Consider the following 15787-nt stretch of genomic DNA (forward strand, 5'->3'; position numbering starts at 1 on the left):
TTCAAGCAGCTTTTGAGCATTAGCACCACTGCTGCAAGTCCTCAATTCTGTAAGTTATCATCCAAGTGCTGTTTTTGTTCCTTTTGGTCACTGTACAAAAAATATTTTTATTCGTATGAATCATTGTCATTCTCTCATAGCATGTATATTTTTAAATACTACAAAGAACATATTTTAGGAATTGAGTTTGTCTGGCTGAACCCATGAACAGCCTATCCAAACGGGCTCTAAATGAGCCACCCAAATCACAAATAAGTTAGAAGTTGCTTGAGAGATTGGTTTAAACCCTTGAATAGTAGGGATCCAAGGGTATCTCAGTACATACTACGTATTCCCCTTAGCAAATCCCTGCCACTCAAAACTGATTTCCATTACCAAGAACAACTATTCTGTGATCTTCACCTTCATATAGGTGGTATTCCTCAAGAATTTTTCTTTTTGGATATTAAACCATGACCTATCCCATACAATCAAACACCCCAACTTGGCTTAGCTATCAAGGATCTATTTACATCATTCATTATCCTTGGACCTAAACCTCCCACCCCTCTTTGGTAAGTAGACTGATTTCTAGGATTTTAGATAACCCCTTTTTATTTCTTTTTCATCAGTCTTTTCCCCACACCAAAAATCCCTTCAAAGAGAACAACTTAGGGAAAGTAAGAGAGATCTCAAATATTGTTGGAGAGTAGCCGCTGCCACAGATCTAATTATATCCTAGTAGCATGAGACATAACCTTATATGTCCAAAAATGAACATATCATCAACAAATTGTTGGCGGCTAACCTTAAGACTCCCATTTGACACTTTGAAGCCTTGTACCATTACTTGTCGTTGTGCTTATATACTTGATTATTTTAGTCTTTGATAGTTAAAATGGTAAAGCGGAAGGCAAATATGCACACGCGTACCAAGAGTGTAACATTGGAAGGAGCTTTTACACAAGATGCGGATCAAGAATCGAACCAAGAAATGCATGAAGCTTCCACACAAAAAATGGGCTTTTGTTAAGACCTATTTACCATGAAAAAGAAATTTGAAATTAGTTTCATTGCAATATATAGAGTAAATACCCAGTAGTTCATAAAATCTGTTTATTACCCCCTGCCAAAAATAGAGAAAAAAGAAAGAAGGGTGTAAAACCTTGTCTTTGGTAACTTCCAAGCTAACCAATTGAGTAGAGTCTACTGTGGATACAATTTATATGTATATTTACCTCATTTGAGTCCCACCATAACACAATATTGCAGAAAGTATTTTACTATAAATCAATAATATGTTGTAAGTGAATTATTAAATGGTATAGAAATTATTTGCTATTTGTTTGTTTCTTGAAATATATTAGTTTGGCAATATATTTTTAATGTTTTATATTCTTTAGCGTATAATGACCACTCGTTTAATAGAAGTAGACTCATCTTTAGCTTTGCATGCTTTGTTGTTTGACATTGGTTAATATTGTTTCCTTCACAATTCAGATGTGCCACCAGTTGTATGTGCCACTCGTGGGCCAAGCAAGTACTTGGATATTTGGGATCTTCCCTGATGACCAAGAAATTGAGTTGCCACTAAATAGTATGCATCAACTAATTGATGATGGGATGAGGGCTTTCACTAGATGGTTGGGTACGATTGCGCGAAAACCCCATATGTGCCCAATTAGATATCTTAATTGGAAGGACATGCTAGAAGAACTTAAACAAGAGTGTTGGCATGTTGTTGAGGTATTAAAGAAGTTACAATCTTTGTAATTATGACATTTTGTACTAGGTTGTAATTATGACATTTTACACATTTGTAATTTGCTAACTCAACTCTTTAATTGTAGTAAAATTACTCTGTCCCTCGTGATCCTATTGCATATGTGGCTTTGAAGACTTTTACCTTACAGAAAATTGGGAAGGCTTGGAGGGATCATAAGGGTAGGCTGAAAAGTAAGCATTATATACCGCATTCAAGAAACAAAGCACGGGTGAAGAACAACCGACTCAAGGGATGCATAGCAAAAGATTGGGATGTGCTTGTTGAGCATTGGTGTACTGATGATGCAGTGGTATGTTTGTTTAAGGTTGCTTTGTGTAAAATAATAGTTTGAGAACTAAGTTCTATGAATTTGAATGATATTGAATCATAAGTACTATTTATTTCAATTAGGGGTAAGAAATATAATTTTCAAGGCTTAAGTGAATAATTTGCTTTAGTTATTCGAGGAGATATATATCTCCTCCTTGTGAATGATATTGAATCATAAATTGCAACATATGTCGCATATTTATAATTTGACCGAATTCAATCTCAATCAGCTGGCTGTGTTTAAATGAGGTGTTTAAAACATTCACTTGATACTTATAAAAGAATTGATCATTTTCATATGCATTTGCTTGACCACATATTAGTTGTTACTCCAACTTTCTGTGACATAATATCTGGGATCCTTTGTGGCTATATCAGTTGATTTTGACATGTTTGCTGTGTTTAAATGATATCGTTTAAATTGTCAACTCTAAGCACCTCATATATTTGAGGGTAGTTATTTGCTTTGTGTAAAATAACTTGTACCTAATGAGCAAAGACCATATGTCTGGGTAGTTTTGTTTGCTAATTAGAGTCGTGCAAACTCAGTTCTTTGCTGCCATATTATAAACACAAAGTTTTAGATTCTTGAAAATCGTTTGGAACATGAACACAGATTTTTTATAACTTGAAAGTATTTCTTTAGAGACCAAATGATTAGAATAACTTGTCAGGAAGAAGTTTCAGAGCTGAAGGGGTTGCAGTTTGAAGTTTATGACCAAAAATCAAAGAAAGTGAAAATAATAGAACTATAGAAGTATCTGAAACAAAGCTAAGTGATCTGCTGAAATATATCAGGATTTGGTTTTTCACATGAAAACTTGGACTTTTTTGACAAACAAATAATGAAATTCAACGACAATAAGTTGATATGAAGGGTTATATTCTCTTCCTAGTTTTGAAAAAGAAAAGCTAGCTTTTAACTTTTAAAGAGAGCTATAGTGAGGGTGTGCATGTGTCTGCTGAAATATATCAGGACTTGGTTTTTCACATGAAAACTTGGACTTTTTTGACAAACAAACAATGAAATTCAACGACAATAAGTTGATATGAAGGGTTATATACTCTTCCTAGTTTTGAAAAAGAAGAGATAGCTTTTAACTTTTGAAGAGAGCCATAGTGAGGGTATGCATGTGTCTGCTGAAATATATCAGGACTTGGTTTTTCACATGAAAACTTGGACTTTTTTGACAAACAACTAATGAAATTCAACGACAATAAGTTGATATGAAGGGTTATATACTCTTCCTAGTTTTGAAAAAGAAGAGCTAGCTTTTAACTTTTAAAGAGAGCTATAGTGAGGGTGTGCATGTGTCTCTTGTTACATTATATGCTTTGCTTTACAGGAAATTGAAGATTTAGCATAACCTTGCTGACTACATATAGGAATTCTTTTGAGAATTACTTACCCTCTAACTTGACATGCTTGATGTAGATCATATATTTACTTTTGTACTTTTGAAATAGATACTTAAAGCATATCGTATATAAACATGTAATTTTGTTGAATGTAGATAGAGTCAGAGAAGAATAAGGACCATCATTCTAAACAGGATGACTTACATACTGCTGCTTCTTGTAGCTATGCTATGCACGCTACAAAAAAGGTAATAAGTATTATAACTAATTTTTAAATGATTTTGAATTATCCTAAGTTTATGTGGAACCAATATTCATCACTACATAAATATGCTGTTCATATTGTAGGCAAAAGCGAATGGACGTCCTATAAAGCGTGCAGCATTATGTTCAATACTGCATACTCATAAAGATGGATCTACAATTAATCCTGTGGTGCAAGAAAAAATGGTGGGTAATCCAGTTTCCCATATTTTCCCTTTTGAATATTGGCAAGTTGTAACATTGGTACAACAACCACTAATCAAACATAAAGTGTCACAATGCACATTTTATATGCATTGTGAATTGGCTTCTTGGTTTGTTTAATTCAAAGCATGTAAAGTTAGGAATTTTAATGGGTGTATTCTGTGGTTTAGTTTGGGGAGTTTTGAGAAGTGGGTTTTGGGTTTCAAAGGAATTTGGTTATGTTAGTTTCCTTCTAACTAAGATTAATCAAATGCATCAAGATCGTTTATTCAAATAGTGATGGTGTTTCATTCAAGACCATTTATTACCTCTAATTGGGTCTAGGCAGATTCAAGTTATATGGGGTAAGGTGCAACTATTGTTGAAGTTTGCATAATTTCTCATCCAATTTGACACCTTGAGCTTGATAAAAATATTTCCAATGAAATACATGAAAAATATAATTTTTGTTATCTCGAATCAAATGATGTTGCTAATTTCTAAATTTTTTGTTTTGTTCAAACCCAAATATTAGGAAAAAATGAAGGAATTGTTAGCTGACCCTTCGAATCAATTGCAATTATCTAACACAAGTGGTAGTATTGCATGGTCACTGGATGATGTGTTTGCCAAAGTGATGGGTAAGGAGCGCCAAGGTCATATTCGTGGGTTAGGATTTGGTCCAAGCCTAGGTGGTCGAAGTAGCAAGAGTGCTCTCACAAACATTCAAATACAATCAAGTCAAGCAAGGGACAACGAAGTGGCACAACTGAAAGCTTCCTTGGCTACTATGGAGGAGAAACTGGCATGTTTTTATGAAATGAAGGAAAAACTTAGTCAATTCGAGGATATGGAGCAAAGAATGGCTCGTATGCTTCAACAAATGCAACAAATTTCTTCGCAATGCAATCAAGTATGATAAATGACTTTTAGAATGTAATGTCTTTCCTCTGCACTAGTAGACCAAAACCTCCATTAAAGACCTCTTTCTTTCTATCTTTTTTTTTTTTTTGTGGTTAAAAGGGAATTCATTCAACTAAAAAGGAACAACAGCAACATCAGAGTTAGGACATAGGAGTGACAGCCCAACCCTATTTATATATATTGGATTTGTTCACTCTTCAATGAATTTATATATATATTGGGTTGTTCATGCCTTTTGTTGGGACTAAGTTTCTGATCTCAATATGACAAAAATTGAATTGTTTGGTGATCATTTTGCATGAGAAATTAAAAATGGGTTTTGGAGTTTTTTTAACAACTTGTGCATGTTTTCTATGAAATGGGTTTTTGTTAAATTCACTCATCCTATTTATGAAAATCTAATTTAAGCAATTCAAACTCTTTTTTTAATTTTTAAATAATACAATACAAGCTCTAGTACTACTATTTTGCTATTTTTACAAGCTTCTTCTTTAAAAGCTGTGTAATTGTTTGTCTCAAAATTTAGGTCTGCATATTTGGCTTATGTTAATATACTCTGTAGCTTTATGGGTTTGTTTTGCTGTATTTTGTTGCATTTTGTTCATTGTTGTGCTCCTAGGTTCATTTCATCACCTAACCTGAGTTGTTCACAACTTATTTTTGCTTAGAGCTGAGCTTAGTTAGGAAAACAAATTTGGAAATTTTATTTAAGAATAAGTTTTAGGAACTTGTAACTTGGAAAAAGTTTGGGGTATTTACTTGTCCTTTAAAATCCTTCTACCATTCCCAATTGGGATATTATTCAAATAAGCCAAGACTCTAGAGAGCTTGCAGCTTCTAGGAGCAATGATTAGATAAATATTTCTAGGTTAGGAGTTGTTTTAACACCTTGAGTTTCCAAGTTATTCTTTTTAGTATTTGGTTTACCTAGGGTAGCACATATCCGTTGTATCTTCTACTTTGCCATTTTCTCTAACTATTCTCACATTTTTTTTAAAGAAGCAAACAAGATTCTCATAAAAAGTTATCTGATCTCTAATATAGGATGAATGGCATTTTATGAAGACTTGAACTTTTTCCTTTTCATTAATAATTGTGTCTTTAGAACCAAGACACTTTTCTGGGACATGAAGAGCCTATGTCATGCTACATGCTAATGGTGTTGCAGTGGAGAAATAGCTGATAAAATTATGGAATGTAAACAGATGACTTGAATTGATGGTAATTAGAACCAGTTATTGAAATATTGCTATTGTCCCACTTTATTTGGAAGTATGTAGAATGAATTTTGTAACCTTCATCTTGGAGCATCCAATTCTAAACTTTAAGCTTCTTTTTTTTTTTTTTTTATATTTATAAGTAACCCTAAAACCTTAATCTATTAAATAAAGGAAGCCCAACTAAATACATAAAACCATATCAAGTCCCAAACAAAATCATGGAAAAGTCCTAACAGACTTGATGAGCTTTTATATGCATTAATTGAGTAATCTTGGTTTGTATGCACTTATTGAATGAGCAAGATGAAAAGTCCTAAATCTTTAATATTTCTTGTCATTCTATTCCATTTATATGCACTTATTGAGTAATCTTGGTTTGTAGGTAAGACGTTCCTCCAATCTAACAATCTCGAGCTCTCCAAAAATCATTAGCTGCATCCCATCAACCAAGCAACTTATAAGTTTTATGTTGGTGTTCGAGGATTTTTTGTGTACAAAGAACTAAATTTAGACAACCGCATTTTTTGCAAGTGTTGAAGGATATTTTTAAACACTTTGGAACTTTGATTATGGTATTAGCTTAATTTAAGTGGTTGTTTTATTCAAAGGACCACATTTTTTTTTTTTGTTAATCTTATGATGATGGTCATAGACAATGATATGTATTTGATAATACATTTCTATGTTAATATAATGTTAGTTTGGAGACATTTGTAGTGTTGTTAATTGGTTACATTTGTGATATTGTGTTAGTAGAGCTAAAATTATTACAGGAAAAAAGTGCCTCTAAAAGGTGCATATGTTTTGTTTTACATGAAGCCCTATAGTGGCGCTTATCGCCCGCTGCTAAAGGTTGTCACATATAATGGTGCTTCTCTCCCATTGCTACAAGTGCAATTAGTCCGTTTTAATTGATGGTCTATAGCAGCGCACATAACCCGCCGTTGACCCGAATTCTAACCTCATTTGGCGACAGTTTTCTACCCACTGCAATAAACCAAAACCGCCACTAAAATGTGCATATACAGCGGCACTTTTTGTTACCACCGCAATAGATCTACTGTGGCACTACAACAATGACAAGATGAACCACCGCAATAGCACCCGCTGCTAGAGGTCAAATGTACCTTTAACGACGCTTTTGGCCAGTAGCAATTGCCCATTTTTCTCGTAGTGAAAGATTCAAAATGTCACAGAGTGTCAAACTAAAGTAGTACTTTACTCTTTCCTAAAAATAAAAAAATAAAATGTAATACTCCCCTATGCGAATTGAAAATACTGAACATAGAGAGAAAAGCTACTGGACACACAGAGAAATACAACCGCAGAGATAGATCAACTGATCATTTCTTCAACTGTGTGGGTGGGATCAAAGTTGTGCTTTTAAGTATGGCAATGTAAGGGAAATTTTTCTTTGAATATCCGAATTTTATACTTTGGGGGTAAAATGACTGTGAAGTTTGGAGTTGTTTTATTTTAATTTGAGATTATAAAAAGATTTGGGTTTCTATTTGTTCTAATATTACGAATTTGTTAAAAGTTAAAACTATTTTTGGGTTTATATTTGGATGAGCTATGGGTTGAAGAAATTGGCCAAAATCTATTCCTGTTTTTGAGTTTTTTTTTTTTTTTTAATGGAGTTTTTGGGTTTCTTTTTCTAAATGGGGAACTGAAATATGTACATATTTTTTGCCAAAATCCTAGGGGGGCTAGTAAGTAAGTTGTTCTTAACTTTGTGATTTCTTTTTTTTTTTTTGGGTTAATTATTGCTGCTCTTAAGGGAATTTTTGAAAAGCTAGGAGGCCTTGGCCCCCCAACTGCTCCACCTCTAATTATATGTATATATACTTGTGTAGAAACATATTTATATAGATTCGAAATTGTGTTATTTAAGCTTGTAAATTAGTTCATATTATATAAAATTATTATTTGCAATTTATTCATAATATAAACAATTCATTTGTAGTAATACTTCATAGATTTGTGAAATGGTAATACATTTTAGACATGTTTTTACTAAATATAGAAAAATAAGTTAATCAAGTAGCTCGTAAATAAAATTAAGTTTGTTTGACAAGTAAATGAACCAAACTTGAACATATAATCTTACTAGTCACCAACCCAAGCAATGCACGGAACAAACTATTGATAATAAGATCTAATAAAATTTAGAAATAAGAAATTAAGTTAATAATATGCATATTATAGACATTTTGCAAGATAGCATTTAAAAAAAATGAATATATATATATATATATATAAGGATTCCTCTCTTTCAACTGAACTTTTATGTAGTTCAAAAATATTCTTATTAATGCAAGGCAAGTTCATTTAGAAATAGAGTCATAAATGTCAAAAAAAAAAATTCATTTTGAATTCAAAAAGAGAATTCCTAAAACAGTTACCGCTTATCTCCAAAGTTTATCCTTTTTATTTGTTTGAAAAATAACTAAAAATATATATTTCTAAATTATAATAGATGCAAATTAATAACTTTTACCCAAAATAATATAAGAATTTTTTAGCACACGTGTGAGCATGTGCTCGGAAGCTAATTTATATAGCCAAAGTCTAAAGAAAATCCAATTAGATTTTAATTGGATTCTTAATTTTGCGCTAATTGTCCTATTTAATTTTTAATTTTGTGCAAAGTGAATTATTGTATATAAAAATCAAAGAGTCTAAATCTAATTAACTTCTAAATTGGATTTCAATTGGAGTCTAATTTTTCACCATGTGTCCATCTAAGTTTTTAATTTTAGTAGCAAGTAAATTATTGAGTGCAAAAATCGAAGAGTTTAAAACCAATTAAATTCACACACACACACACACACACATAATTGTAAACCATTACATATTTTAAAAACGTATGGTATAAAAAAACCGTAAGCTAAGACCATATATAATTTGAATCTCTTCTATAAAAAAATGTATAATTTGAATTGTATAATTGTGATTATTTTTAATTATACATATGCATATTCACAGAGCTACACACTAGTTTCCATAATTAAGAAGTGTTGTCGAACATAGAATATTATTGGGTTGCTAGGAGAGATTTTTAAAAACTGTTAATACCATATGTATGTGCTTATGTTGTCAACAACTCAAAGATCACTACATGCGGATAACGGAGGACACACCATGCTTCAAATTTGGTCAACTTTCTGTGTTGCTTAATTGTGGTAATAATAATATAGAAACTTTAAGATATGGAACAAGTTCAAAATTATAGCACTTTATTCCATTATCTTTTATGTTGAATCCAAACAAACAATTGATTGAAACATGGATGGATCAAACATAGATTATATGTGAGGTTGAACGATAATATTAATCAACTAAACATGAACCCAAAAAAATATTCTCAATAAAGCAAAAGCATATAAGGTGTAAAACTAAGATCAACTTACTGAGATGCCAATATCAAAAACCTCCAAAACTAAAAACCTCAAAATTTTATAAAATCTCCAAATTCTACCTCAAAAACCCCAAAACATCACTTCTCAAAACTTCAAAACCAAACAAAATCCTTCAAATTCAACATATATATATAATGTACCAAATAAAAATCCAAAGTTCTTTGAAAGACATAGGTTGCAATTTTTATTTTTCTCCAAAAAAATAGAGATGCTTCATCTACCATATACAATATCTAACAATTAGTTGAAATTTCAACCCAATAATCAAATCCACGAAAATAATGTCAATATAAATATGGAGATTAATTAACCCAATTACTTATAAAAAAAATCAATTCTAAATAGAATAAAAGAAGAAGATTAAGAAAGAAAATCTCAAGTACATATGAAAGCATAAATTACCGTCTAAAATAAAAAAGAAAGACATTGCCATACAAGTTTAGGGTTTTGAGGTGGGAAGAGAGGAACCCAATGGGAGCTTAGACTTTAGACTTTAGCCCTATCAAAAGAGAACTTGAAACAATTCAAAACGCATTACCAAATTCTCTCTTCCACAGTTTTAAGGAACATCAGATCGTGAACCATGGCCAGCCGACGCACCCAAGGCAACAACAGCTATTCAGTTTTTAACCATTAAGGACATGAAATTCACAACTTTTTAAAGGACCCATATCAAAACAAAATTTATTTTTTAAAAGAATTTTAGTTATCATTTTTGTATTTACATCATATGTTTTGGTTTTGTTATAATTTGTACGAGAGTTGTGATTTTTTTTTTTTTTTGTGAGAGATTTGGGGAATTTTTTTTCCCTGATGAACTGAGACAGAATTTGTCTTTTTTTTTTCTTTTTTTTTTTAATTTTTAAGAAGACAAGACTGTTTTTGGGCAAAAATAGCCAAATACCACTATTTTTCAAAATTATTAGTGTTTTATCACTGTTTAAGATATATTTAACAATCTACCACTTTTTAAAACTCGAGTTTAAGAAAATCAAGTTCCAAAAAAAATGCCACACAGAACTCAATTATGTGGAACTCGAGTATGTTGCAATGTGTTATTCAAGTTTAATGCACTCGAGTACCATGTAAGAAACACTTCCCAATTCGGCAAAAATAGCCAAATACCACTATTTTTCGAAATTATTAGTGTTTTACCACTGTTTGAGAAATATTTGGCAATCTACCTTTTTTTTAAACTCATTTACGAAAATCGAGTTTCTTAAAAAAGTCCACTTGGAACTCGAGTTTATGGAACTCGAGTTCCTTGTGATATAAAACTTATTGCCTGTGTTTCAAACTCTTTCACTACCTTTTTCGCATGGAATGGGAGACAAGTCAACAATTGTGAAAAGGTAGTGAAATAGGTAACGGAAGAGTTTGAAACTCAAGCAATAAGTTTTATATCACAAGGAACTCAAGTTTCAAGTGGACTTTTTTAAGAAACTCGATTTTCATAAACTCGAGTTTCATGTTAAACTCGAATTTCAAAAAGTGGTGAGTTACTAAATATTTCTCAAACAGTGGTAAAACACTAATAATTTCCAAAAATAGTGGTATTTTTCTTAAATAGTGGTAAAACACTAATAATTTCAAAAAATAGTGGTATTTGGCTATTTTTACCCTGTTTTTGAGTCGAAGAAAAATGGGATAAAGACTAGGGATGATTAAGGACCCATTTGGTAGGGTATTTTCAGCAATATTTTTCAGTGTTTAAATAACACTACACGTATTTTTACACACTTTTTCACCCACATATATTTCTAAAAAATATAAATAACATTACTAGAACAACCTTACATACGGCCCTAAGATATTCATATATTACTAAGAGCATGATGCCACCACTCTTCATAACATCCCTGAATGCAGTCACATCACTAATCAGACCTTCCACACGTCGTCTTCTTCTACATATTACTTTATGACCCACACAAAAATCAAAAAGAAGAAAGAGAGAGAGTGAGATTTATAGTTTTTTATTTATTATTATCATAGAACACTGAATCTGAATGACTCTTTGAGAGAGGAAAGAGGAGAGAGTTGTTGGGACATGGTAGGGGTGTGCAGCCAACCCGCCAATCTATCAAAATCGACCCAACTCAACCCGTTGAATTGGGTCGGTTTTTAGGCCTTGGTGGATTGGATTGGGTTACAAAAAATTTTTTGATAGCAGGTCGAGTTGGGTTTGGATCATAAAATTTCAAACCCACCAAACCCAACCCGACCCACCCATATTATATATATATATATATATATATATATATATAAGATATATTATATAATTAATAATTTTTTAAAATAACCATCTCTTCTTATCTTATATAAAAGTCAATTAGTTCACACAAACCCTAGTCAATTACTATTGTTGTTTAGTCATTAGTATTGTTTACTTTGAAGGAATTACATTGATACTAATCTTTGAGTTTTTTTTAAATATATTTACATTTTTTTTTCTACTCAATTTAATAGTAATAAAAAAAAATTTTGTCCAACTCATGAGTTCAACCCAATCCAACCCAACTCATGTGGGTTGGGTTGGATTGGCTTGGACTTATGTGATGTAATGGGTTGGGTTAAATTCCTTTTGACCTACTATGGTGAGTTAGGTTAAAAAAATTTCTCAACTTGACCCATGCACACCCATGAAATTGAGATAAAGGTGCCCTGGGGTTATAGTTTTTAATTGAAAGTTAAATAATACTGTAATAAAAAGTTAAAGATAAGTAAAAATTTTTAAGTTAAAAAATAAAAATAGTAAAAAAAATGCGAGTGGGACTGTTTTGTCCACCCATGCTCCCATGTGAAGTCGTGACTGACTTTCTGACGCAGTCGAAAATTTTGAACGAATTTTTCGGATGCTTCAAAGCTTTGTCTTTGTCTTTGTCTCCGTCAGAACAGGTACGTATTCAGATCTAAGCCTTCTTAAACAAATTTTTTAAATATGATCGTCAATTTTGAAAACCAAACAATCGATTTGGATATTTTTATTATATTTTTTATATTTATAAAATTTTAAAATATTATAAATTAATTATTGCATCATTAAATAAATATTAAAATTTTAAGTTTTTATAATATAAAATTGTGTATAACAAATAATTTTATTGGTCAAATAGTGTAACATCTTATTTAAACGTATTAAGAATGTGAGGAATATAAAATTTAATAATTAAATTTTCAAAATTTATACAAAAAAAAAAAAAGATACAAAAGAAGTTTAAAGAGTTACCGTGTTCATAAATTTAAATCTTTTTTGTATTTTATTTATTTTTCTATCTAATATTCTAAGTTCGTGCATCTTATTAAAAAAATAAAAATAAAGGTATACATATTTTTATTTTTATTTTTATATATAACCGAAACTTCTTAATTTTTCACGATATTTTACATTAACACAATATTTAAATAAAATTATCATTTTATTTAAATAAAAAATTAAAACTTTTGAAGTTCTCACAACTTTTCACATCAGTACAATATTTAAATAAAATTATTATTTTATTTAAATAAAATTATTTTTGTTTAGTCCAAATTTAATAATGAGTGAAACTTTATCTCTCTAATAAGTCCAATTTAAACTCAAACTTATCATTTTTTTAAGCACATTTTTTTTAAACAACTGAAGTATCTAAAGCTCTCACAATTTTTCACATTAGCACAATATTTAAATAAAATTATCATTTTATTTAAATAAAATTATTTTTGTTTAGTCCAAACTTAATAAGGAGTGAAACTCCATCTCTTTAACAAGTCCAACTTAAACTCAAACTTATCATTTTTTTAAACAAAATTATTTTTATTTAATCCAAACTTAATAAGGAGTAAAACTCTATCTCTCTAAAAAGTAACAAGTCTAACTTAAACTCAAACTTATCATTTTTAAAACAAAATTATTTTTGTTTAATATGCATTATTTAGGTGACCAAAATCATGAAACGTTGTTCTTGAGGTAGGGATGACTTGGTATGCTCAAAATGTTAACTGTAACAATCTTTAGCTTTTGGTGGTAAGAATGGAGGGAAAGTATTCATAACTCTTGTCTTCTTTGTAGGATAACTTTTATATATATTTGAAAAAGATTGCTACATTTATATTCTGTGTAGTCTGTATATGCTATATAGTATGAGATAATGATCATGATCATGACGATTATAATATATGCTTAGGTGTTCTCTATTGTCTAATCTGTAAGAAGGTTTGGTTATTTATATGAACTTTTCAAGGCATACGAACACTAGGAGGCACAAACACTTCATTAAGAGTGTCGTACTTTCAACATCTGCACTCAAGGAGAACAAAATGAGTTCAATGACTACTACGAAGCAACAAAAAGAAAAGATACAAAAAGTTATTTAAAATTACAAAAAAAAAAATCACAAAAAATTATGAAAAACATTGATTACAAATTGTTATTTTAACATTGCAACATTTATTGGATAATTGAGGATATTAGGTGTTTGGAATCCTAATTTTTATTAAATTTTTTTAATTGATATTTTCCATTTACTAAGGCAACAAAATGAAAATTTTAAAGCTATTTAGCACTGTCAATGTAGGGATAAAGGGCCAGATAAGGATATTGGGCCATGGGCCGTGTCCGAGGACATCAAATAGTCCGAGAGCAGGTAAATACTAACGGAGCCCTACGAGACAATAGTTTGTGGAAGGAGTCTGTTCATGAGGAACTAGAAATGTTGTCCGAGGAAAAGTACCTCCTCAGCTAAATAGAGTAGAGGTCATAGGTCCAACCTTTCGTCAAGAACAAGACAACAAACAATCATGCTAGCAAGGATAAACATCATATAGGGATAAGACAAAAGAGAGTTAAGAAATATTTGAGAAGAAAGCTACTATTACCACATTGAATGCTCTGTAGCTAACCCCCTGATTGCACAATGTGGAGGTGATACCTAAACAGTAACAATCAGCCTCATAGCTACCCACAAAGACTTCAGGAATGTACTGATAAGACAAGTATCAAACCCAACAATCTGGTCTACATGTGAAAGGCTAAGATGAAGTACGGAAGGGGAATATAAAGAAGAAAAATTCCTTTATAAAGGGATCATCAGATATTTTGTAGAAACATCACTGTAAACTAAAGAAATGTAATTTTGTATAAGTCTAAGAGAAATATATAAGAACAATCTTCCTCGGAATTGGCCGGGGAGGACTTTTCTTATCCAAATTGTTTGTTTATGTTTTCTAGTAACAACTAACGTACTGTGATCATTGTCCACCTAACTCATTGAAAGTTCAATTTCAAACTCACTCTCTACAAATTTAATTTTTTTTGGCTCTTTGAGCCATTTACCTTTCATCTAAGCTTTGGGAGTAAAACGTATCCTTATAGTCAACAACATTGCATATGTGATAACTATTCTTCATTTATTGTTGAATTTCTTTTTCATAGTCAATAGCTTTCCCGTTCATTGCATGGGTTAGCAACTAGTTGTTGCTGTTATTATTATTATTATTGGATTATATTATATATATGAGACATATAGACTAATATAAATTATTAATAATTCTGAAACGGTACATTAGTATTAATCTGTATCGAAATATTTCACTACAATGATTATTGTGTTCAAAGAAAGATTTTTTTTATAATTATTATTAAGGTAAAGAAAAAAAAATGAAAGAAGATTATTTGATGAAATTTGGGTTGGATAAAAATCTTGGAAAATTGCCTCAAATTTTTATTGTGATTTGGAAAGCTTTTTTTTTTTTTTTTTTGAAGAATGAAAAATTAATTTGGCCATTTTCTTGATTTATTTGGTGTGGAAAAAAATTTATTTCTTAGAGTAGAAAGAACGCCTATTCCTTATCAAAAAATGTATTCTATTTTGTCTACTAATGAATAAAAATTGAAGCCTTATAAATTGACAATGGCGCAAAGAAAATGATGGCTTTGGCCAGTAAAGATTTAGCTAAGTTGGAGACTTTAGCAATGTAGTGGAAAGAGTGAGAAAAAGATAAGGAAGAAAATATATGGTTGGTGGGGGCGTAGTTGCACTTTTAAAAAGGGATATAAACGTAATAGGCACGGGCTGAAGCAACCATCCACAAATTCAACCCAACTTTTTCTCTATAGCAGAGAGATTAGGTTTTAGTGGGTTCAAAGAAAATATTCGAGCCCCATCAAACAAAAAAAAATGTTAAAGTCACTAATATTAAAATTTACAAATTGAAGAAACGAAGAATGTGATTAGAACCATATTAATAACGTAATAAAATTTTGAATTATTTTTTAACTTTCTGATAAAAACACCATACAAAGAAATTTTTTTTTTTTTACATTTTGAGCAAAAAAAAAAAAAAAAGTAAGAATGGAACCC

The 15787-nt window shown here is 30.8% G+C and overlaps 1 protein-coding gene across 1 annotated transcript; it reads left to right on the forward strand.

Moving 5' to 3' along the window:
• The first annotated feature begins 1479 nt into the window (after positions 1-1479).
• On the forward strand, positions 1480-4799 carry LOC142635752 (uncharacterized). The gene is made up of 5 exons (XM_075809855.1): positions 1480-1725; positions 1893-2054; positions 3589-3681; positions 3782-3883; positions 4416-4799. Exons 1-5 carry the CDS (start codon positions 1480-1482, stop codon positions 4797-4799), a joined length of 987 nt encoding a protein of 328 aa, XP_075665970.1.
• Positions 4800-15787: the final 10988 nt, after the last annotated feature.

Source organism: Castanea sativa, chromosome 5 (genome assembly GCF_040712315.1).
Source record: "Castanea sativa cultivar Marrone di Chiusa Pesio chromosome 5, ASM4071231v1".
In the NCBI taxonomy this organism is placed as follows: domain Eukaryota; kingdom Viridiplantae; phylum Streptophyta; class Magnoliopsida; order Fagales; family Fagaceae; genus Castanea; species Castanea sativa.

Bases quoted from the DNA above. Each gene is read 5' to 3' on its own strand.
- LOC142635752 (XM_075809855.1), top strand. From the start codon at position 1,480: ATGTGCCACCAGTTGTATGTGCCACTCGTGGGCCAAGCAAGTACTTGG. The intron at 1,726-1,892 runs GTATTAAAGAAG...TTTACCTTACAG, and splicing joins AGTGTTGGCATGTTGTTGAG to AAAATTGGGAAGGCTTGGAG. The intron at 2,055-3,588 runs GTATGTTTGTTT...TGTTGAATGTAG, and splicing joins GGTGTACTGATGATGCAGTG to ATAGAGTCAGAGAAGAATAA.